Raw genomic sequence first — 25138 nt, 5'->3', positions numbered from 1 at the left:
AGTGTTACATAAATATTCTCAAAATAGTATTATACCAACTGTTTTCTGGAAATCATTTTCCCTCCCTACAATAATCACTCACTCTTAGAATGTATACTATGGTATGTTTACTATATCATGTTCTAAGTGTGTTTTATTAAGGTAAAACTTCACAATGTTCTCACATATGACCTGAACAGACTATAGTACTTGGTTGAAATGAGAAGACCAGATTTAAGTGTTAGGTAAAGGTTAAGAAAACTTTAAATACGTTTCAAAATTAACTACTGGAATACTTTCTTTGCTAAAAATAAAATATGTAACCAGAGTGAAGGCAATTACAAATTAAATCGCTTTCAGTCTTTTTTCATTGTACATCTATCAAGTTTCACGGATCTCAAGGCAAGAAACAATGCGCTGTCTAAATTCGATCTCTAGAATGATGAGATCTCTCATTACCATTTAGGGGCATACTGAATTGTTTCCTGCCTGATCTTCTTAAGATTATCATTATCTATCACTTAATAGATTGAAGACCTCAAGAATCACAGTGTTTGAACTACTAACATGTCATTAATCTCATTAATGGCATTATTTTGTTTATTGTTGAAGAGCCTCACCATATTTAAAATGAGCCAGAGACACAGGAACCATGAAGAATGGAGTAGAAATGGTTACCCACCCTAAGAACACAGTTAAAATCTGTCAGTATTCATTGCCAAATATTGCCACACTGGACTGTCGATATCCATTATAAAATTATCTAGCCCTTTCTTAAGCGTTTTCCTGATACCTAAAAGTATGCTTTATTTTAAACATCCAATACTTGGTTAAACTGGTAAAATTATGAAAATGCCCCTCTTCAAGAGAACCTGATTTTATTGATAAAGTGTTGTACTATTCACAGGTTTATGGACACATCGATTGGAAAACTTTCTTTAGAACAGAAACCTGAATTCAATTGATCAAGTAATATCAAGCTACCCCACATTTCAATGTGATGGGGTAAAAGTCAGTGGTCTTTTAAAAAAATAACTGTGAACTAGACCCATACGCTTCCTTTTCTCTTCCAGTCCTAAAGCAATAGACTAAGATAACAAATGGAATTTTGCAGGCTTTGGTTAGAGGCCTGTATCTTCAAAAGAGACCTAGGAAGGAAGGCTTAAATGACTTCCCACGTAAGAAAGCATATCACCTACTGAGATTTGTCTTTCTTGTTGGCACCTATCTACAAAAGAAATGGGAGGCTAAAATCAGCTTCAACTTGTGCAAATTAAAAGTAACCTTCAGGCTAATGGGTTTTCAACACTACTTCTTACTGAGCAAAACATTTGTGTCCCATAAAATTAAATTACCTCCTCAAAACCGACTTCTCTAACAAATTACAACATTGAATTTTTTAAAGTAAAATTGTAATTCCTACAAAACAATTCCCCACTCCCTGAGGTAACCTTCCTATTACTGTTAGAATTGATTCCATCTTTAATGGAGTTTTGCATCTGGTTCTGGGGTCCAAAACCAAAAACAGGAGAAGAAAACCTAAAAACTGTCCAATAAATGGCAGCAAAATTAAAGGCCTGAAAAGTAAGCCAAATCTTTGAGATCACTGGAACTCCACGTTAGAGAAATAAATGCTTTATCATGTCACCAAACACTAAATTCAAGGAATATGGTAGGGTCCTTACTTTGAAGAAGGTGACCAGCTATCTTCAATTTCTTTGGAGCAGCGATCAGAAGGAAGTAATGAAAAAAATTAAGCACTGTAATGACTTTCTAAGGTGGTGACTTTTGTATTAACTCTAGCAATCACTAAAACGTGACTATATTTTCACCAAATGAAGAAGTTTTAGCATGGTCCTATTAATGTCCTATATAATGGGATCCTATATAATGAGGTTGCAAGTCATAAACGTATTGTTGCATGCATTCTTTGTACTGAGAACTAAACTAGCCCCGTCAGTAGTGAAAATATCAAGGGAAACAGTAAAACCCACTTGAAAAGATGGGCCATACAAGACTAGAGACGACTTGAAAACACAGGTTGACAGTACAAATTGTAAACTTTGAACTATGAGACAATTTGAAGGCAAGGCACAGTTATGAGGTTATATAAAGCTAACGTGTTAAATTTGGTCTAAAAGACAATGGGCTAACATAAAGGAGAGGTTCATGATGAAATATTATCCTGGCAGCTGAGTACAAGGGACTAACGTCAGGAGCAACACAATATTAATACTAACACTAATAATATCAAACACAGACCACTACTAGGTGTCAAGGCTGATATAAGCATTTTCATATATATATTAACCTGTTAAATCCTCATAGTCATGTTTGGAGGCAACACTGTTATTTCATTCAGATGAGGAAACTGAATCACTTAAATAATGTCTGATTTTTACAGGAAGTGTCCTGCATAGCAACCTCCATGCAGGTAAATACAAGCCAAGTACATTTCATTTTCAAAGCAGGCGTTGATCATCCAAAGAAGTCAAGAATACTCATGCTGCAATGTGATATTTCTTATTGTTTTTAAATGTTTTTGTTGTGTAACACTTCAAATATATACAAAAGTAGAAAGAATAGTACACTGACGGAACCCCTTCCATTCACACACCTAATCTAGAGTCATCTACTATACCTCCACTCATTTCCTGTGCCCCTCCCTCATAATTTTGGAATAAATCACATATTTTACATCATTTTATCATCACTAAATTGTTAGGCATGTATCTCTAAAAGATAAAGACATATTTTTCCTTCTAAACATGACCACAATACCACCATGATACTTTAGAATTTACAGTGATTGCTTAGTATCAAACATCAATCAGTGGTTGAAGTTCAAATAATATATCTTACTTTTATACTTGTTGAAACTTGCAATATGCTAGCAGTAGGTACTTTGACATACATCATTTCATTTAAATTACTGCTACTTGAATTGCCTTTTCCCCACGTTCACTCCTACTAACTGGAACGACTCTGTCTCTTCAAGAGGATTCAGAGCCTCCGCAGCGGGCTGCTGTCGGCCTCCCTCCCGGCCTCCTGCTCCTCGGCGCGGTCCCCAGCCCTGTACCGGGCGGGAGGAGGCTCAGGCCCGGCGCCGCCTTCCGCTGGGATCTCTTCCCAGGCCTAGGGGCGCCGGCCCCACCCCAGTTGCCTAGGTGACGAGGGGCCGCTTCTCTCGGCCGGCCGAGATCGCGGCGATGTCGCAGGGGACGACTCCCTGTGGGCCGACCCCAGCAGGGCCGACCCCGGCGGGAACAACGCCCGAATCGGAGGTACGCCGCCCCTTTCCCTTCCGGGTCCCAATGCCGGTACCAGAGACTTCCGAGCGCTCATTCCCCGTCCGCTGAGTCCGCGGCCGAGCCAAATCCAGTCTCTGAAAAGGCGCCGCACGTCCGGCCCCGGCTGGGGAGCGGCCCGGGAGGGCGGCGGGGCTGGGAGCTGCGCTGGGGTCCCGGACACCCTCTGCTGCCCGGCGCCCCCCAGCTGTCCCCGGCGCGCCGTGCACGGTGCCAGCGGGTCTAAATGTATGAATTCTTCCATTGGACGGCTCTTGCCCAAACGCCCTCATAACCACGCGCTTCTACCGCAGGTTTTGTTTTTTGTTTTTTGGGGGTTTTGTTTGTTTATTTTGTTTTGTTTTTTGTTTTTTGTTTTAATTCTAAGTAAAATAAGTGATCTCAGATTTTTAAATGAGCCAGTCTCTTTGAAATTGCTACTAATTCTGTAATGATTACAGTTGCGATTGCTCAAAAGATGTCATGAAATAATAGCTGTTTACTGGTGATGGACTGATTAATATTAGAAGGTTGGTGTTTCCCTTATTTTACCATTTTTCTAAGCAAATAAATACAGGTCAAAGGACACTGGCTGGAAAATCTTCTCTCGTTATGGCTTTAGTTGCTCATCAACTTGACTTTAAGGAATGTTATTTAATCTCCTTGGACACCAATGGCCTCCTGTGTGACAAAAGGTTGATCTTTAGGCCCCTCCCGTCACCAGCTCTCCATAATAAATGGGTTTTAAGTAACTTTACTCATAAACTTAATATCCTGAGATTGTAAGAACACATCTGCCGTGCCAGATATTACAAACAAAACATGTTTAAATCTTTGCACACAGAGTCTATTATTATTGTTCCTAGGAAGTTGTTTTTCTTCCGTCAAGGCTCTAAAGGTGAATAATCATGTCTTAATTAACATTGCTTGTCTTCATTATTCGTTGTTCTAAACAACATTCTTTGTGCAGAAGATAAGTGTTAGCTACAATTTTATAATGAGGAAACACAGAGAGCCAATAATTCCATGCCTTGCTCAGAGATATGTAAGCCTTTCCCAGCCGAGATTCCTACCAAAATCAAATGCAGACCGCTAAGGCATGCGGACTCTCATATGAGCCTTTTGAAATTAGCAGACATTAAAGTACATTTTAATGTGATAAACTGGTTACTAAGCCTATTATTCCCTTGTGATCTCTAATGTAAGTAATACAATTTCAAAAGTAGCACAGGAAATTTTCCAATTAAATTGTGTTATTTAAATATATACCAAGCTTAAGACAATGCACAATTGTCAGTGTACACATACAGATGCTCACCCATGTAGATCATGTCCTTTCCAAAAAGACTGATCATTCGGGGTTTTAATGAATCTGGACTTTAAAAATTACATAATTTTTTAAAAGATGTAAAGAAGTGCTATGCTTCGGGAGAAAAGACATCATTTGATAATGGTCGAGTCAGATGAATGAGCTAGTTACAGGCCTTACATGATTATCTACCCTCTTAGGATTGTCAGCTTGCACATTTGTCAGCTTCTTGGAGGGGCAGGTATTCTCATGACATGCAATTCAGGATGTGCTCAATCACTTAGTAACAAACAGAAGAAATCAAGTTGAAACAGAGACTCAATTAGCAGTGCTCATTTACTAAGATAACACACTAATTCGCTGCTTGGTGGAAACTCCATTTTCCATTTTAATGAAAGCAGAGTTCCTGTAGTTCATGGGGAATATAGTTGATCCACAGAGCTGTGTCATTCGTTAAAACAAGTCCTGCCTGCCACCCATTTGTGCTGGTTGGGGGTGTCGTATGTTAGATAGAAAAGATGGCAAGATTCTCTCTTGTGGTCTGTTCCCAAGGCCACCACTTTTTAGGTAAATACTGAAAGGTTCTTCTCAGATCAGATTATTTACAGTGTTGATCCCCCAACAGCTAATCACTTATGGTGTCATTTCTAATAAATTCTGTATCCAAAATGACTTAGCCAATAGCCCATGTAGTCGACTGAGCGAAACAGTACTGAATTAGTTCCTTTCTTGCCAAGTGTATCAGAAAGAAAGCATAAGCTTTCAGTAGTCCCATGTTTCCCATTTGTTGTTTGTGGCCAATACCTAGAATAGAAGTAATTATCCCAATCACATAGTAGGCGCTCAGTAAATTATGACTAATTAAAATCATGGATGGTCTGAGGCATGCCAGGAAAGGTGGTTATCATAGATTAAAATCTACCTGGTGAGTTACTGTGAACAAGCAGATATGAGGTGCAGATCCAGAGAACTAATTTTTTCTGTGACATTGAATAAGTCCTGCTTGCCAGCCTTCTGAATTCATCATCCTGAGTTCTTTAGTAATACTGGAGGAAATGCCTCCCTTTACATGGTAAAACTAAACTTTTGGCAGATATCTGTATGAATGCATAACAGAAAAAAAGGACAAAAATCTGAAAATAAATGTTTGTTATGAATAGACCTGTAAGTGAAAGGAGTTTATAAATGTGTACTTGGAATTCAGTGATCAATCTTGTATCAATAATTTGTTCATATACTGACTTTCTTAATATCTTCAAAAATATCTAGGGAATAGAATCATAAGTAGTAGACTTACAAGGAATATACTTCAACTTACATCAGAGACCTAAAAGAAAACACAGGCCGGGCGCGGTGGCTCAAGCCTGTAATCCCAGCACTTTGGGAGGCCGAGACGGGCGGATCACGAGGTCAGGAGATCGAGATCATCCTGGCTAACATAGTGAAACCCCGTCTCTACTAAAAAATACAAAAAACTAGCCGGGGAAGGTGGCGGGCGCCTGTAGTCCCAGCTACTCGGGAGGCTGAGGCAGGAGAATGGCGTAAACCCGGGAGGCGGAGCTTGCAGTGAGCTGAGATCCGGCCACTGCACTCCAGCCTGGGCGACAGAGAGAGACTCCGTCTCAAAAAAAAAAGAAAAGAAAACACAAATGATTATTTCCCAATTGCTTCTTCTGAATAGTGTCTCTTACAGTATGACCACATCACCCAATAGGTGACAAGTAATGCATTCACGGCTTTATCAGCATAGGACACTTACATAATTTTGAGGGGAAAGATGATGTAACCTTTCTAGGAGATCATCAACATGTCCTGGAGCAGGCCATAGACAACTCTCTCTACATTGGGTGGTCCCTAAAGATTTTAGAAAACAGACCTCACTCCATCATTACAGAGAAAACTCAGGGCTCAATTGAGCAGCAAAAGCATCCGTTTCCTGCAACATCAGTGTCATTCAAGAAGTATTTCTTGAAATTATGAATAATTCAGTGTAAGTGAACACATTGTGATCACATAGTACAGATCAACCTATGCAGGCTATGGGGAAAACGCCAAAAACGTCACTTAAAATATTGTTGAGAAAACAGTACTAATGGAACTCAAAATGTGAGTACATGGTAGTTGTATTTATCAGACACTTAGAACCTGTAGCAAATTCTGGCTGCAGCATGGAGATATTGACAAACACTTAGGCTTGTCATTCTTACTGCCGGCCTTTGGGTTTACTGTCTTATTTAAGAAGTCCTGCTTCTCCTCTCCCTTTTGTCTTCCTCCCTAGATGGCACAAATCATCTTCAAAATTTTTCTAATATTTAAAGTTTTATTTTACTATGAATTTGGTCTTTAGCAAGTCTAGAATATTTTTATATTTGAAATGAGGATCTAATTTTATTTCCTTCTAGAAGTGAATTACCGATTATATCAGCTTCATTTACTAAATAAACTATCCTGTCTCTTCCTATTGAGAACAGACTGACTGTTGCTATCACATTATACATATATATGAACGGACAAAATAGGCAGCAGAAGAGAATAGCAAATCCAAAAATATGGGTGTATATTATATATATAATTTTATATACTATATAAATATAATTACATTATATATAAATTTTATATATATAATATAATCATATGTTGCACATACATTTTACATATCATATATAAGTATAAATTATATATTTTATTACATACATTTTTATTTTTAAAAAAATTTATATATGTCTATATAAAATAAATTTTTGGATCCTCTATGCTTTTCCACTCACATGTTTGTCCATTAATGTGTCAATATCATGTTGTTTTATATTCATCTTTAAAATCTATTTTGGAAAGTTCATTCTATTTTTTTTGACAAGTATGTCTTCTTCCATAGGAACTAAAAAGTTATTTTGTAAAGTTCCAGAATAATCTCATTGGGGTTTGAGATTGTCATTACATTGCATTTATAATGTAGGAAGGACTTAGTTCTTTGAATTTGAAAGTTTTTAATAAATCTCTTTTATCAAGTCTTGTTCTTGAACTTTTGATAGTTTTATAATTTATATAGATACTCTACCTTTCTCATTATATTTATAACCAAGTATAATTCAATCAAGATTTTACCTTTTCTGTTTCTAATTAGCCTCTTATATAGGAGAAAACTGACTTTTATATATTTATGTTATATAGAACCATCTTGCCAAATTTTTTATTAGCAATAACATTTTTGTTAGTACAACGTCAGCTTTCTTAGGTATGCAACCTTGTAATCTTCAAAAAAGGATTTTTAAATTTCCTCATTTCTGCTATTTAAGTTACATATTTAGTTTTCTTACTGTATTAGCTAGAACATCTATAGTGTGTTGAATTACAATAATGTTAGCATCCGTAACCTTTTTTTAGTTCCTTGTTTTCGTAAGAAGGACTTAGGATTTCACTATTCAGTGTGATGCTTGCAATATGATTTTGCCAAACAGTCTTTTTCATGTTTAGCATTTTTTTCTTTTCATATTTTACTGGGAGTTTTGCTGCTGAGTCTTAGTAAGTGCACGTTTATTATATATTTAAAAAATCATAAAATTTGTACCACTTAATTTGACATAAAAATTATATTAGACCTGTTAATGATGATCCATCCTTGAATCCCTAAAATTAATCTTATTTGGTCATAGGTATATCTTGTAATTGTTTTAGTACATTTTAAGATTAGATTTTCTAAGATGTATTTTAATTATAATTTTTGCATCTGCATTGATTTGTGATTTTGGTTTATAATTTCCTTTTTTGTTAGTTCAGGGTTTTGTGTGTAGACTATGCTGGCCTCTTAAAAATGAACTCTCTATAGTCTGTAAATATTATTCTAACATAGAATTTATGTGTTCTTTGATTAATAAGTAAAACTACATGTGTAAAACCATCTGGGCGTGGTGACTTTTTAGAAAGCAGACTTCCAGTTTAGTTCATCTCTGATCAGATCAATTTGTCATCTACCCTTGATCAATTTTGAGAACTTACATTTTCCCAGGAAATCACCCACTTTCTTAAAATTTTCTAATATATTGCCCCCGAATGTGACAAAATTTATTTTACGTTTTAGTCACATTTGTCAAAAATTTGCCTATTTTATTAACTATTCTAAGGAATCAGCTCTTGTGTTTACTTATTCTTCTTTCACTTTATTTTATTGTTTTTTAAAATACTGGCTTTTTAGCTTCATAGCAGGACTATGGTAAGGTGAATGAGGCACTCTCCTTGGGCACGGAATTGAAAGAAGTGCCAAAATACTCAGTAATCAAGATAAGTCGTATGTTAATGCAATACTTTAAAACATCAAACCTAATGCCCCCCAAAAATCCCTGGTGGATTACATTTTTCAATAAAGACCAGATCTGTATTACTGACTTTTCCTTTTGCTTCAGCTCCAATATGACTTAGCACAGCACTGCTCCTGCTCCTTGGTTCATTTACTTTCAGGCTTGAAAACAACAACAACAATAACAACAACAAAAGCAAAAACACCTTCCAAGTCTAGAATTTGCAGACCAGTCTATGTCCTCTGTGACTAGGAAACTTCTCCTTAGTAATCTTTGGTGAAATCTGTTATGTTTCTTTTGATGAATACTTATTAAGAATCTTTTTAATATAAAGCACCACCAGTGATGGATATAAAGATGTCCCTAAAAGTTTACATTCTAGAAAGAAAAAATATATACAAATGTGAAAAGTTTAGTTGACATTAGAGAGGGGAAAAAATTAGAGAAAAACATTATCTGGCAGATAGTATCAGGCTTATAGTTTTACTGCTCTTAGAATAACTCCTAAAATCCACCAGGTGGTGGAGTAAAATGAATTAACAATGCCATTTAACTTACATATTTTCCTAGTTGGAGATGTAATTTTACAGAGAAAGCCACAATTACATAGCACATATTTTAGCTTATTTATGAATTTTCTATTAAATCTTTAATTTTTACAAAGCAGAATGTATGTGTTGAAAGATTAAACATTTTTAGCCATCTGATATCCTTCTCATGCAAGGCACTGTATAAACAAACAAGAAAGCGGTCTGGTTTAAAATAGGTCCAGGAGTATAATTTAAAACAAAAGAAAAAACCTAGAGGCAAACTCCCCTAAAAGATGATTTTATGAAGCCTGCAAATTTTAGTAAAAGAATGAGGCTCTAATATTAGGCATCTTAGCTAGAATTAGTACTGTCCAAAAGGTTAAGATTATTGGGTTCTCTTTCATATAGTTCTTGTGTGACCTACTTTCCTCCTATCCAGAGATTTTTCAAATCAGATAAATTGATCTGAATGTCTGTATAATTCACTTTTCATGTGTATCTTTATTCATTATTAATATGACAGTAATCTTGTGTGTATTAAAACACATAAAAATGATATTTAATATGAATTCAAATTTAGGTTCAAATGACTTGCCTTGAGTCATAAAATTAATCAGTAGTCAAACTATCATGAGATCTGGAGTTCCTCTAAGTCCTGCTTTTCATCATGCTCCAGTATCTAACAATGTCATCAGATGATGAAGATGAATTTAGACAGTCAGTTAGCAACCTATGTTGACATATCAAGAACTGCGGAATTCTAAAAAGAAATGAAAGATTGAATGACTGTCCCTGAGGAATTTACAATCTAATGGGATTGACACCGTAGGAATAATTATACTTTACTGTTTGGACGAACAGAGGCAAGATGGTGCACTTCCGGGTTCTTCTTCACCAACTTTTCCCGCACGCGCGAAAATGCAGCCAGCGCCCAGGGAAGGTGCAGACCAACTGGGCATGCGCCAGGTGACGTCAATCCGAAGAGACCAAGATTTACCTGGTCGCACCTGTGGAACGCCCCCTGACACACCCGTGCCCCGCCTATTGCCCTCCCACTCCTAGAAAAGCCGCTCCGGAGGGACGCCACACGCAGGCTATATAAAAATGTATATAACCAAAATCATTTAAACAAATATATAACCATATATTATAGATCAAAACAGTATCCTAAACAAAAACTGGGTGCATTTAATTCAATTTGTAAGTATCTGAGTACCTACTAGATGCAGCATACTAAAATACTTTTTCCTTAATGAGTTTATAATCTAATTATATGACCTAATGATATGACCTAGACCCACCCTAGCTTACAAAAAAAGTGGCTAATAATGTAGCATATTTTATTTCTAAATTAGATTTTCAAACATAAAAACGTAGCACAATAACCTAACATTAAATTACAAACATTAAGCCAATTACCATTACCAATAAGTGGTAGGTTTGATATTTTTCCACTCTTGAAAAAGAAAAAGAATTTGGTATGTTATCTGGTAAACTACAGCAAGGCAGTTTTTTTTTTTTTTTTTTTTTTTTTTTTTCTGCCCTTATCTATCAGAACTCAGTCGCATGGAACACTCAATAACTATTTGTTGAACTGAGAAACATTTGCCTCTTTCCCCACAAAGTCTCATAATTTGTTATTTTTGTGTAGCTGCTGCTGTCTTGCCTCTATTTCCCAATCTCCTCTTCCGTCTCCCCTTCACAGCTCTTCTCTGCATGCCCTGGCTTTGAGCAGTCTCATCCATTGTCACAGTTGCAGTTGACTCCTAAACCAACGTCTGTAAACTTGACCTTTGTGACTCCAGCCTTTCTAACTAAACTCTAAACATTTCTTTCTCGCTATTAGTATTCCACCTTAAACTCAGCCACTGAAATCAACTCATCATCTTGCTATTTAAAAATTAGCATCATCTTCCAACACTCTATTTCTAGCATATAGAAAGGGTTGGCTGAGTGCGGTGGCTCACACCTATAATCCCAAAGCTTTGGGAGGCTGAGGCGGGCGGATCATGAGTTCAGGAGATCGAGACCATCCTGGCTAACACGGTGAAACCCCATCTCTACTAAAAATACAAAAAAATTAGGCGGACGTGGTGGCAGGCGCCTGTAGTCCCAGCTACTCCGGAGGCTGAGACAAGAGAATGGCGTGAACCTGGGAGGTGGAGCTTGCAGTGGGCCGAGATTGGGCCACTGCACTCCAGCCTGGGGGACAGAGCAAGACTCCGTCTCAAAAAAAAGAAAAAAAAAAGTTGACATGTACAGTTATGCAGGTTGTGCTCTGAACAAAAGCACTTGGCTGAGGGGTGAGTGGGGTCTAAAACTAGACTCTATTCACAGGCAATACACTTGGACACAGGGCTGTGTCAGCCTTAGGCAAATCTTTTTAGCACTTCCTCCACCCAAAGAGGATACCTTTGTCTAACGCACATAAAGGTGGCGTATGTATTATTAGTATCACCACCATTTTCTCCAACTCACCTATTTCAGAAACTCAGAATCTCCATTCTTTCCTCTTTTAGGCCCCCATAACATGACTATATTCACCACTTTCTTTTCATCCACACTGCCAAGGAGACCAGAGCAGTGCAATGCTTCATCCCTGCACTGTTTAAATGACCTCTTTGTTTAACTCTTCCTCTGCTCCTGTCTTTCCTTCACCCTCCAGTAGATTACCCTTCCTTAAAGCACAGTTATGTCTTGTCATTTACCTGCTCAGAACCTTCATGGTTCTGAGCGCTACTAGCTGTGTTACCAGAAACAAACTTCTCAGACTACCACTGTTCAACCAGCCAGGGTCTAAAATATCTATGATGCCTTCACAATGTCCTGTACTCTGTGAACACTCACTTGTTGAATCATTAAATTTAAGATCGCCCACCATACCTTTCCAATGCCCACTTCCACCTAAGTCCAACTAGTCCTCCCCATGTAACCTAGGTAACATTGTGAATTGCTGATATTTACAGAACTCATTCCTAACTATCCTATCTTCATAACCTCGGTGTTGCTGGTTCATTCACATGGGGCATTGGCCACACCCAACCCTCCAAATCCTATTCCTGGAACTCCTCTCTGTAGAGTTTCCTTGTCTTTTGCCTATACTTGTCCTTTCTTTTAGACTGAATGCTGCATTTATTATGGCTTACTTGTGTTCTTTTCTTCTTTTAAAATCATCCTAGGCTTGTTCCTCTCACTAGATGTTAAGCTTCTTGAGGTTAGCACATCTTTCTTGTTTGTATTTGCCTCCTCATAAGCCCTAGATTCAATGAGGAATGTGCAGATGATAAATATTTGTTGAATTGGAAAACATCGCCCAGTTGTACATATGCCCCAAAGACAGATTGACTGTTAGCCATTTGACTTTTCAGGTAAAAGGTACCATTGCATAATATGGAAAAGAAAAAATGTCATCTCGAAGGTTGTTGTTTTTAAATGTTTGTCCTGACAGCAACTAGACCATAAGAAGAACCAATTTTGATATTATTGGGTTTAATATATGAATGTACGATTGCAATAACTCACTCTGCATTGTGTTTTGGTAGAGAGACACTGAATTCCAGGAGCATGAAAAGATTCTGTCTCCGGATTTTCTTTCAGTTGCCCAAATCACTGATTTGTTAACGGAGGACGTCGATGGAGTTCAAGAGTAAGCACTTCACTATTACAATCACATGTAGAAGAACAATTCGAGTTTTGCATCTGTAAACCATTGTGATTACGTATTTAAGATTTCTTCAAAATATTTATTATGATATTATGCGCTGAAATATATCTGGACTCCGAAACACAAAAATTCTCAAATAACTGACTTTTTGCACTACTCAACAGTCTCCTTTATAAAGAAAATGTATTGCAAACCAGCTTACTAATACTTACCAAGAGCAGAAGTTTGTTGATAAAAGCAAGCTGTAGCTTATGCCATCTTCTTTTCTCTTTCATTCATAAAACTGTCAGTATGCACATTAACTTAAAGGATGTTCTCCCTCGTTGTAAGAAAAGTAAGTTGTGCTTTCTGTAATGATAATGGCCAATACACTTTATTTTTTTGGAAATCTTGAGTATTTGCCATCCGCCTGTGATTTTCATCAGAAATAATGCTATACTAAGTACTCTGAGTACATGTTGCTTAAAAATGTGAATACGATGGAATTTATAGGCAGTAATTCCAATATATGTACATCTCACTCTTTAGGCCATTTATTTCTATAGTAGATCATCTATTTAGAACTTTTGTCAGATATATCCAACAACATAATATCCTAAAAGGTATTTTTCGTAATCACCCATTTAAAAAATGATCCTAATTTAGAATGGAAGCCTAATTGGCCATCACATGTGGAGAGTGGGAATGATGTCATGCACTAGCATCCTGGTATCAGGTCTCTGCAGGCCAGTCCTTGGGACACAAGCAGGGTGTCATGGACCATAACGGACAAATAGAAAATGACTCTGTCAGTGGTTATCACTGACAAATCTTACAAATGTTATAGCATAAAGATGACTTGCTACCTACAAGGAATATGACAAATGTCCTGGCTGGAAGAAAAATCCAAGAAGGGAAGGTTTATCAAGAACGGGTGAATAATACTGACAGGGCTCTTCCCGAACTCTCAGCTCCAGCGCTAGCAACCTCTGCTGGAAATTGATGATCTGTGATCAGCCACACCGCTTACTATCTGCATCTCTACAAGCATGAGTGAATTTAAAATTTCACAGATTTTTAAGCAAGTATCTCCTGATGATTTTACCATTTTTATAGAAATTAAGGTTTGTTAGGAATTCTGATTCTTAATGTAAGAATTGATCCATGATACCACTGATCATGTCTTTACATAAAATGTTATATTTACTTTTCCAGGTAACACCAAATGTTATTGATCATTGCAATACAAAACAATAGGTATTTGATACTAGGCAAAATAGCACAATGCAAATGGCACACATTTTATACAGTTCGTAATGTATTTATATTAAATGTCAAGTAAAAGATATATTAAATACAATTAATATTAAATAAAAGATATTGCAAATAAGTGCTTTTTAGAATTATTTCTTCCCACGTTGTAAATTTTGCTATGTATCATACTTTGTGTGATGATTTTTTTAAATTATAGGCTCTCTTTGTTGTTAAATATCTAAATTCTGAACATATTTTTAATCTTTAGGGGGTAAGGCCTAGGATACAGTAAATGATACAGAAGGTGTTGCAGAAGTTAGCAGTATAACAACAGCCAGGTTCAATAGCAGGTTGATCTTTTTAGACTGTCTCATTAATGTAGAAATCACCTGAAGTGACCTCAAATTTTAAGACATCATCTTTGGATAAATAACATCAGTATTATGTTAGGAGCCATTTCTTTGTAAAACAATTTTCTTGAGATTTTTTACATGATTTTTGTAATAGTAATCCTGAAATATTTGCAATCTGTCACTCACTTTCAATTTAAAATAGCATTATTATAAATGGGGGTTATATGCTTTTCAAAATGACAGAAATATAGTTTAAATATCCTATCACCAAGTGACAGAAGTATGTGAAAATCATAGAGTCTACAAAGTTATAAGCCTATTTAAATAAGTTAGAAGACATCAGCACATTTCCCTACCTCTTAAAATTAAAAATTGCTCTCCATGAAAGCAGCCAACCAAATGAAACATTAAAGTATCATTAAAACATATTTCTGAAATTCACTGTAAGCAGTTAAATGTCTGGGTACATCTCTCATGATCCCTTAGCTGCTATCCATCATAAATATTTTAATGTAACCTTGACTTTATTTATAGATCCATCTCAATCTTTTTAAAAAAGAATAAGGACTAAAATGAAAGTAACTATATAAACACAAAAATAACACTGAGACATCTTTAATAACCTTTTGGTAACTGGGCCTCCATGAGCTATTTAGCTCTTGCCTTGAGGCTTATTTCTGCATGTCATATTTAAGAATCAAAATGCACCCCATTGTCAAGAACATGCAAGAAGAATGTAATATTTTTACCCAAATTCTCGGTGAGACAAAATAGATAGGTATATCACCTATCATCACTATACCAAACTTCCTAAAACACAGTGAATCATCTTTCTCTTTCCCTACATTCTCTCATGTTACAGCTGTAGCCATCTCTCCCCTCTCCCCTGTTCCAGCTCCCCTTATTCCCAGAGAAAAAGTTTACATATTTGCCAGTAAAATACTGGAAACTGTGCATTCAAACCGTAGCAGTATCTTGCTCCAAATGCCTCCCTACATAATCTTTGAAGTGAAATGACTGAGCAAAGAATGGAAATGATAAATCCTTAGCCCTGTGGTTCAAGTTAAAAGGGAAGAGACAAATGGTATTAGGGAAAGTGGTGGAGAGAGTGTCGGGGACAGCAAAAGTGAAAAAGGTCAAAGAGATTTCACCAAAATATTCTTTGGCAAGTAGTTACTGTCATTCAAACACTGCTAAACATTGAAAAGTAAAAATAAAAAGCAAAGAACATATGCAAATATTCAGGGCAAATACTTAATTAAAAATACATAGTGTGCAGATGGCAGATGATGAGTACACTTAGAAGGAAAACTAACTGCTAGAAACAGAAGAAAATGTTAGGTTGAAGCTAATAGTTAAAGAGGGCATCAGCTTCACAAAACAAGAGACCAAAAACTAAAAAACATGGTAAAATATATAGAGAAGTAGCTTTTAGAACTAAGGCAAGAAACTAAGGCTAAGAGTAAAACCAATGTAGAACTTACCTTGCTGAAAATCAAGTCAGTAACATGGAAGACAAATTTAAGAAAACTTACATAAAGTGTAGATTAAAGCAATTATTTGAAGAAGCTAGAATATACATTCAACATAGTCAATCAGAAAAAAATAATCTACACTTCATAAAAGCTTTGATTTTAATATTTTAGTAGAATAAAACTTCATGAATTGCCTTTTTGTGGGAGAAATTTAAAGCAAGTCACCTAAAGAGGAAAATAACAGGCCTCAGACTTTTCCTTAGCAAAGTTAGTCTGCAAAAATCAGTGGTGCAACAAGTAACCAAAATTTAGGAAGTCAAAAGAGTATGATTGCAAAATAAAATACTAATTTTGTCTGATGTTTAGTTATAGGGGCAACAAGACATTCCAATATTTAGAACAACTCAGAAAATACAGTATTCCTGTGGTGTTATTGAAAAATTTACTTCATAACCCAGCTGAAAGATACATTTTGAATTTTAAACAACAAAACTGCCAATGAGAAATTGTGATATAAGCCTGGTAGTAAGTACGGGTCATTTAAAATTAAAATTAAATCCAATATGATAATAATAGACTGAAATAGTTATTCTAGAACTTGTCAACAAAAATAGGCAAGCATATGAGAAAAAAGGTAATTGAATTTCCTTTTCTCACCAAAATAAAACTGAATTGAAGCAGCTGACCCCTATTTACAGTAATGCTATTTTAAATTGAAAGTGAGTGATTGCAAATACTTCAAGATTAGTGTCACAAAAATCATAAAATCACAAGAAAATTGCTTTAAGAAATGGCTCATAACAAAATGCTTTTAAAAACTTGTATCATAAATCTAAAGGGTTAATATCCCTAAGTATGCAAAAAACTTTTATAAACTTACACGAAAAAGTAACCAATAGAGGACATTAAAAAGAAATCCAATCCAGTAAATAAGCAAAGAAATAGGTAAGATTGTAATCTTTGGCAGGGTGTGGTGGCTTACGCCTGTAATCCCAGCACTTTGGGAGGCCTAGGCGGGCAGATCACGAGGTCAGAAGATCAAGACCATCCTGGCTAACATAGTGAAACCCTGTCTCTACTAAAGATACAAAAAAAATCAGCTGGGCATGGTGGCAGGTGCCTGTACTCCCAGCTATTCAGGAGGCTGAAGCTAGAGAATGGCATGAACCCGGGAGGCAGAGTTTGCAGTGAGCCGAGATCGTGCCACTGCACTCTGGCCTAGGTGACACAGTGAGATTCCGTCTCCAAAAAAAAAAAAAAAACAGAAAAAAGTAATCTTTTCTATTAGATTAGTAGATAATGGACAAAATCCAAACTAGATTAGAGTATAGAGAAGTGGACTTTTCTGTGTGGTCTTGATGAAAGACCTATTTGGCACTGCCTTTCTGGAGGGAAGGTTAGCAGCATATCTCACCATGGCCAATATAATCCAGCAGTCCCAATTTTAGGAATTGATTGCAAAAGATAATTGGAGTTTTGGAAAGATCTTAATTGATCATTTCTCTTTACTTTAGATTCTTAACCAATGGAGGACATCAAAGCCAATTTGGGAATACATATTTCTGATCTATTATTAACTGTATTTAGACCTCTCTCCTACTGATAAGACTTAAGAATGTATGAAGGCTTCCTACTTCTCCTTCCTTACTGAATACTAATCCTTTTATGTTCATTACAATTTTTTTCCCCATCTGCAGCTTGTCTTTTCAACATAGTTAGATTGTCTCTGGTTCTCCAGAAGTGTTTCATTTGTTTAACAAGCACCAACTTATTAGTCTTTTTCTTTATGATTTGTAATTTTTGGTGTCACTTTTAAGAAATTTTGGCCTATCCAAATGTCAGAAATTTTTTTTTATTAAAAGTTTGTAATTTTTGCTATTGCCATTTAAATCTTTAACCTAGCTGGATTTTATTTTAATGTATTGTATGGGATGGTATTTTATTTTATTTTCCATTTGGATAACCAATTCTCTCAGCACCATTTTTGAAGAATTTATACTTCCTCTACTGATTTGAAATAATACCTCTGCCATATACCAAGCTCCCACATGTATTGGGTCTGTTTCTGGACTTTCTACATATTCCACTGGCCAACTTATTTATCTCATAACAATACCGCAATTTTTCACTATTGTGGAAGTTTTCATACTGACTTTCACTTAAGAGTAAATGATACTGTACATTAAACATTGAGAAATAAACCTTGCCAAGTAATATCCAGTGCAAATTAAAGATCCCTGGCTAATAGACTAAAACCCTACCACCACCATCATACCATCATCAGGATGTCTATATCTGCCATTTGAGTTGAATGCCTGAAAAAAATGTATCAAAGTGCATAGTGACATGCAATATAAAAAACTGACCTTATTGACCTAAAAATTAAAAATATACAATGTTCACATATATACATATATGTACATATATATGACATAACAGGAAATTCAGAGATAGATTAACTTCTAAGTTAATTGAGTGAAGGTCTAAATAGTATCATCGAGAAATGAGGCTTAATCTTAGGACCCATTTTTCTTAGGGTTACGAGATAACTGGCAGTAGCAACTAAAGCCACTTACTTGCTCTTTTTTATTTGTATTCAACAGAAAAAAAAGAAACTTCATCCTCTGTTATGAATTATTTAGAATAATTTAGGAGTGTGCCCATCATAGGACAATAATTATTATTGAGACATGCCAAATACCAAATGGCATTAAGGCAAGGGGTGAAATTACCATGATTAGCTTAGAATAATCAGAACTCGCTTTTGGGTTTGAGGTCTACCCTGATACCACTGTAGATGAAATGGATGTTGAAGAAATAGACCCGTATCGACATCAGCTTTATTTGTTCCCAAACTTGTTTAATCTTGCTGTATTTATTAATCTGATTATATCATTTATTTTGATGTTAAGAATAATAAGGACTTCCATTTTTGAAGACGGCAGTAAAAAGTTGTCACACACATATTACCCCTCTCAAAATCACATAAAAAAAAACAAGGAAACACCACCTTCATCTTTGTCAAAACCAAGAGAATGCTAATGGTTCGAACCACAAAATATAAAGATGATGGCTACTGTCATTATAGATCAACCAGAAGTGCAGGAGAAAATATAAGGAAGGATGCTCATAGTCACGGAGCTTAGAATGAGCTAATATCTATATCTATATCTATATCCATATCTATATCTATATCTATCTACCAATCTATCTACTAATCTCCCAGGAGGAGAAACCCTAAAGTACTATTCCAGGAACGCTTGTCTGCAATAGCAGGACCAGGGTGTGCAGGCTTGGAGCAGATTCTGTAGCACAGGAAATTGACTGTTTATATGATAATAAAGAGAGTCTATCCATTCTTTTCTTTCTTTTTCCTTACCAATTAAAAAAAAATAACAAATGCTAGAATAATTGACACAAAATTACTTCATACAGAAAATGCCTACTAGTTTGTAACTTGGCCAGGACTCCACCTCCAGTGTACTTCCCAAAAGTATGTATGCAAGGACAAAAACTCACTTCATCCAAAGATAAGGTGTAAACAAAGAATATGCATTCCAGGACACTGCAAGAAAAAATAGAAGAGGAACAGGAAAGAGAAATAGCAAATCAAACACACCAGAAACATACAACCGTGAGCAGGCAAAAAATATAATCAACTATTTTATCATGAATTTTAAAACATATGAAGCAATTACAAAAAGCATACAACAGAGATATAAAAGCTCAAGGAAGAGATAAAGAAATAAAAAATTATAAAACTCGTTTTTAAGAAAGAGTAGAAAAGGAAAGATCTTGCAGAATTTGGGGGGAAATTTAGAGCCACCCACAGAAGAAATAACACTGCTAAAAACACACTAAGACACATAGAAGACGGTAATGAGAAAAGTATCCAAAATGAAAACAAAATAGACTTGAAAAATTTTTAAGATTGAGGAGAAAATTGTAACTCTAGAAAAAATGACTAAAATATACATAATTGGAATTCTTTTTAAAATATAGCAGAATGAACTGGGTGCAGTGGTTTACGCCTGTAATCCCAGCACTTTGAAAGGCTAAGGTGGGCAGATCACTTGAGATCAGGAGTTCGAGACCAGCCTTGCCAACATGGTGAAACCCTGTCTCTACTAAAAATACAAAAAAATTAATCAGGCGCAGTGGTGGGCGCCTGTAATTCCAGTTACTCTGGAGGCTGAGGCAGGAGAATCACTTGGACTGGAGAGGCAGCAGTTGCAGTGAGCCAAGATCACACAACTGCACTCAGCCTGACTGATGGAGCAAGGCCCTGCCTTAAAAAAAAAAAAAAAAGTGTGTGTGTGTATGTACATATATGTGTATATATGTATATATATGTATATATATCATAATATTTAACAATTTAGTTCCAGAACATTTTCAGAAATAAACTTAATTTTATAAATGAAAAAAGACATTGAATTTCAGAGAAAAAAATACTAGTAAAATTGCTATACATACACAAGGAAGAAAGAAAGGGAAGGGGGAAGAATGAGGAGAATCAGAAAATAAAGAGGAAGAGGAGGCAGGAGACCAAAAATAGAGTTTGCTCCCCACTCCTCATTCTGTCTCTCTCTCTTTCTTTTTTGAATGTCATTTTGGTTTTATGAAGTTTGATGTAACTGAATATTTTCAGATTATGGGCATTATAGAATTTTCATTAAAGAAAAAGACCTGTTTTCAAAACTTAGGAAAAGAAATGGTTCAATATCTAATCTGACTTAATGTGTGAATTTTTCTTTTATTTTACAGAAAACTGGGAACATTTTTGAATTTCAAAAACCTTGAAACTTGTTTAAAGGATGCCATTCTACTAGATTATTATGTATCTGGATTTTTGTGGGCTAGAGGAATGGATTTTTCTATTATTCAGTATTCAAAATTTATGACTTTACTAGCTATGTTACTTCAAAATCTTAAAAGTAAGTACATTATTTTTCTTTTTTTAAGTAAAACAAATTCAGTTTACCATCTAAATTGAGGTTCTTAAGTAAAAGTTACAGATTTTATTGTAATTCCTTTAATGAAAAATACGGGTTTTTCCTGAGTATAGCAAATATATAGTTCATATCTCCATTGAATTATAAAACCTCAAGTAATACTTAACAAAGGTTACAGTTTTCGTAATAGTCAATTTGTCAAAGGTATGTTAATTTCATTTTAATGTTGTATCAGTGTCATCCACCCTCTAAATATCTGAGGACTCTGTGATATTCTTGTAACCTTTCCATAAATTTAAAACTACACTGAAATTAAAGGTTTATCAGTAACGATTAGCTATCTCTAGAATAGAATACCAGGCATCTACAAAAAGGAAAAAATGAAGAAGCTTTCTGTGTACTGTATGGGAAGCAATATATAGTTATTAAGTAAAGCAAGGTGCAGAACTACATGCTTTCATTTATAAAAGAGGCAAAAATAAGAATCTATCCATATTTTTATTTGTGTGTACACAAATGCTGGAAGATACAGAAAAAAACTAATAATAGATATTCCCTGGGGTGAATGGTAGTAAGAACCGGGCATGTGGGCAACAGATATTGGAGGAAGTCTTTTCACAAGATTTCTTCGTATGTATTTTTGAAATATGAATACGTCACTTATACAAAAATTAAATTTTAAAAGAGAATATGTAACATGAACAGTCCTAAGTTTTGGCAACTTCTGAGCTGAGTATTCATACACTAGAAATAGAATAAAGGAAGGTAAAAATTTTCATGGACCTCACATCCCAAATTTGAGAAGATACTTCTTTTTTAACCTTTTCCCATAACTTGTAACTGACTCAATAACATTTTTTTCTAGATGAAACTTTATATTGTTGATATTACTGTAAAAATGAATTTCTAAAACCTGAGCAGGATCCCTCCAGCTCCTCATAAACCATGAGAAAGAAAGTATATATGTAGAACCTAACCAGAAAAAAAGCAAGGAATCTAGTTTTTCCTTCTGGCAGAAAAAAAAAAAAAATCCCTCCACACTTTTAAACTGAACAAAGTTATAGTCATCATTAGGAAAGAATGTAATTTTAGCCAAATGTGCCAAGGAGAAAGGTAAAGTATGTTTACACTTCAACGAGGTAGCACTAGAGTCCTGAGCACATAGCCACCACTCCCATTCAGCAACGTCATAATAGAAAAAGCCCAAAAGAGCACACTCTGGGCCTCTGGCAGCGGTGCACTCTGTCCAGTGTGGGAATTCCATTTCATGCTAGCTCAGTCTGTGATCGATCCTTGTCTCAAACTTGAGCTGCATATCTACCAGGCATTCTACAGTCAACCCATCTGGAATCAAATTGGATCAAGCTAAAAAATATGGGACACAGAATTTGGAGACTTGTCTTAACAGTATATATTGTGAGGTCTAGTTTTTCTAGGACCTGACCGAACATAAGCTGTAGAGCAAGTTTATCCAACCCATGGCCTGCAAGCTGCATGTGGCCCAGGACGGCTTTGAATGCGGCCCAACACACGTTTGTAAAGTGTCTTAAAACATTATGGGATTTTCCTTGCGATTATTTTTAAGCTCATCAGCTATTGTTAGTGCTAATGCATTTTATGTGTGGCCCAGGGCGATTCTTCTTCTTCCAATGTGGCCCAGGGAACCTAAAAGATTCGACGTTCCCACTGTAAAGTATTGGATAGACTGGATATTGGGCCTTCAGCCAGGTCCATAGGCCTAGATGGACTCCCCTGTGTATGATGTGAATGTTTGCAAGTAACTGTAGAATATTTTTTAGTTCTTATGATGCTAAATTGGTTTTCCCCTCAATAGGAACGGCAAATTCAGGTAACATTTATGTAGATTAACTTGTGCCAGTCACAGTGCCAATTGCTTTAAAAATATTGTCTTATTTAATTCACATGCCACCTTATGAGAGAAATTGGTAAGAGTCAGAGGGGTTCAGTGACTCCTTAAGGTCACACAGGGTCTACACTAGCAAGTGAGAGCCCATCCTCTTGAATACTACATCAAATGTGCTGGCTTTGGGCTAAATCTAGAAAGCACTATACACATGTAATAGTACTAGGAGTTCCAGATGAACTTTTTTTTGTTGAGACAGAATCTAGCTCTGTCGCCTAGCCAGGCTGGAGTGCAGTGGCATGATCTTTGCTGGCTGCAACCTCTGCCTCCTGGGTTCAAGCAATTCTCCTACCTCAGCCTCCCAAGTAGCTGGAATTACAGGCACGTGCTACCATGCTCAGCTAATTTTTGTATTTTTAGTAGAGACAGGGTTTCACCATGTTGGCCTGGCTGGTCTCGAACTCCTGAGCTCAGGTGATCTGCCCACTTTGGCCTCCCAAAGTGCTAGGATTACAGGCGTTAGCCACTGTGACTGGCCATGAATTTCTTATTTAATCCTCACAACGGCACTATAATTTTGAAAATAGGTATTGCAGTATTCTCATTTTACATAGAAAGGAAATGAGGCCAGGTGTAGTGACTCATGCCTGTAATCCCAGCACTTTAGGAGGCCAAGGCAAGAGAAACATTTGAGGCCAGGAGTCCAAGACCAGCCTGGGCAACATAGAGAAACCCCATATCTAAAAAAAGACTGAAAAATTAACCAGGTATGGTAGCCCACATCTGTGGTCTCAGCTACTTGGGATGCTGAAGTGGGAGAATCGCTTGAGCTCAGGAGGCTGAGGCTGCAGTGACCCATGATTGCATCATTGCATTCCAGCCTGGGCAACACAGCAAGACCCTGTCTCCAAAAATAAATAAATAAATAAAAAGAGACTCAGGTCACCTAACTACTAACAGTAAAAGTCAGTTATGAGGTATCATCCTACATTTTCCAATTAATTTTAAGTCTGGTATATTCTTTCATTACTCTAAATTTTCAAGAATACACTTTGTTTCTAGAAGCTTTTGCTATTTGAGTGGTTTAATCTTTTATATTTTAATCACATCACTAAATGTGATTTTTAAAAGAGCAAATATTTCAGTTCAATAAATGAAATTATAACTTCCCTAATTTTTAAAGCAATTATCTACAGAAAGACATTAGACATAGAAAAACAGTTTTAAAGATTCAACTATTTTCAGAAGGAAATAGTCATATAAATGTATTTTTGTTTGATAAGTATAATTTCATCTAGAATTATAATCAATTAAGAATTTCTCTTTTCTCTGCATCTCTAATCAATATCATTTTATTAACAAAATGATTCAGATTTTCCATTCATTTATGAATTGCTTTTATCCAACAGATTTTTCATTTCTGAAGCTACTTACACTATTATCAAAAGAAGTTTATCATGGAGAAAGAAATGTACAATAATAATTGAATTCCACTTAGAATGATATAGGAAAACCTAGTTATCCAGAAATAATTCACTGTATCTGACATACATAAAAGATGATCTGGAGGGAGGCAATGGGAAATGAACCAATTGTAATTCATTAAACCAGATTTTAATTGTTGTATATAGGTTTTATGCTTCTTTCTAATTCCTGTAAGTAGAAAAGAAGCTATACTAAACAAATTACAAGTTCGTGTTTATAGTGTCTTCCTAACATTTTAAATTACTTTCCTTTCACCTTATTAGTAATTTTGGTATTTAGGGTAGAGCACTTGCACTCCAGTGGGAACGAGCAGCTGTGTAATCCAGAAATACCTGGTCCAGCAATCAGCCTATGTTCTCGTAACTTCTTTTAATCTCCACCTCCTCCCTTCCAAATCAACTCCGTTACAACAAGTGTAATGTTGACTGATGACTTCAGAGAGAGAGACAGAGATTTAGTTGGTGGGGTCCACACCAAGCAGCACAATTCCCCCAGATCCCACGTTCAGGCTCCCGGCTGACATTCACCTCCCCCAAGCGGCCAGTCCAGCCTGGCTTTAGTGTCTTTCTACTCTCCACCTCCAGCATCCTCGGTTTTATGTCCACATACCCATCGCTTTTCCGCAAACATAGGACAATCTGGCCAGTCCACTTACCTGACTCCATCTTCCAGGGGAAGGGTGGATAGTGTGTGTGTGGGTTGTAAATCA

General features: G+C 36.1%; 1 protein-coding gene across 3 annotated transcripts in view; it reads left to right on the top strand.

The window, feature by feature from the left end:
* The first annotated feature begins 3072 nt into the window (after nt 1-3072).
* CABCOCO1 (ciliary associated calcium binding coiled-coil 1) overlaps nt 3073-25138 on the top strand; it is a 105267-nt gene continuing 83201 nt past the window's right edge. Inside the window, exons 1-3 of one of the 3 annotated variants that reach the window (XM_033209056.1) lie at nt 3073-3263; nt 12943-13046; nt 20893-21062. In XM_033209056.1, the coding sequence (XP_033064947.1) occupies nt 3189-3263; nt 12943-13046; nt 20893-21062 (349 nt within the window). In that variant the 5' untranslated portion in view covers nt 3073-3188. The remainder of the gene's footprint in view (nt 3264-12942; nt 13047-20892; nt 21063-25138) is intronic. The other 2 variants (XM_033209058.1, XM_033209055.1) reach the window with 2 other exon arrangements.

Source organism: Trachypithecus francoisi, unplaced genomic scaffold, assembly GCF_009764315.1.
Source record: "Trachypithecus francoisi isolate TF-2019V2 unplaced genomic scaffold, Tfra_2.0 Lachesis_group9, whole genome shotgun sequence".
NCBI lineage: Eukaryota > Metazoa > Chordata > Mammalia > Primates > Cercopithecidae > Trachypithecus > Trachypithecus francoisi.
This window is presented reverse-complemented; position numbering and strand designations above follow the sequence as displayed.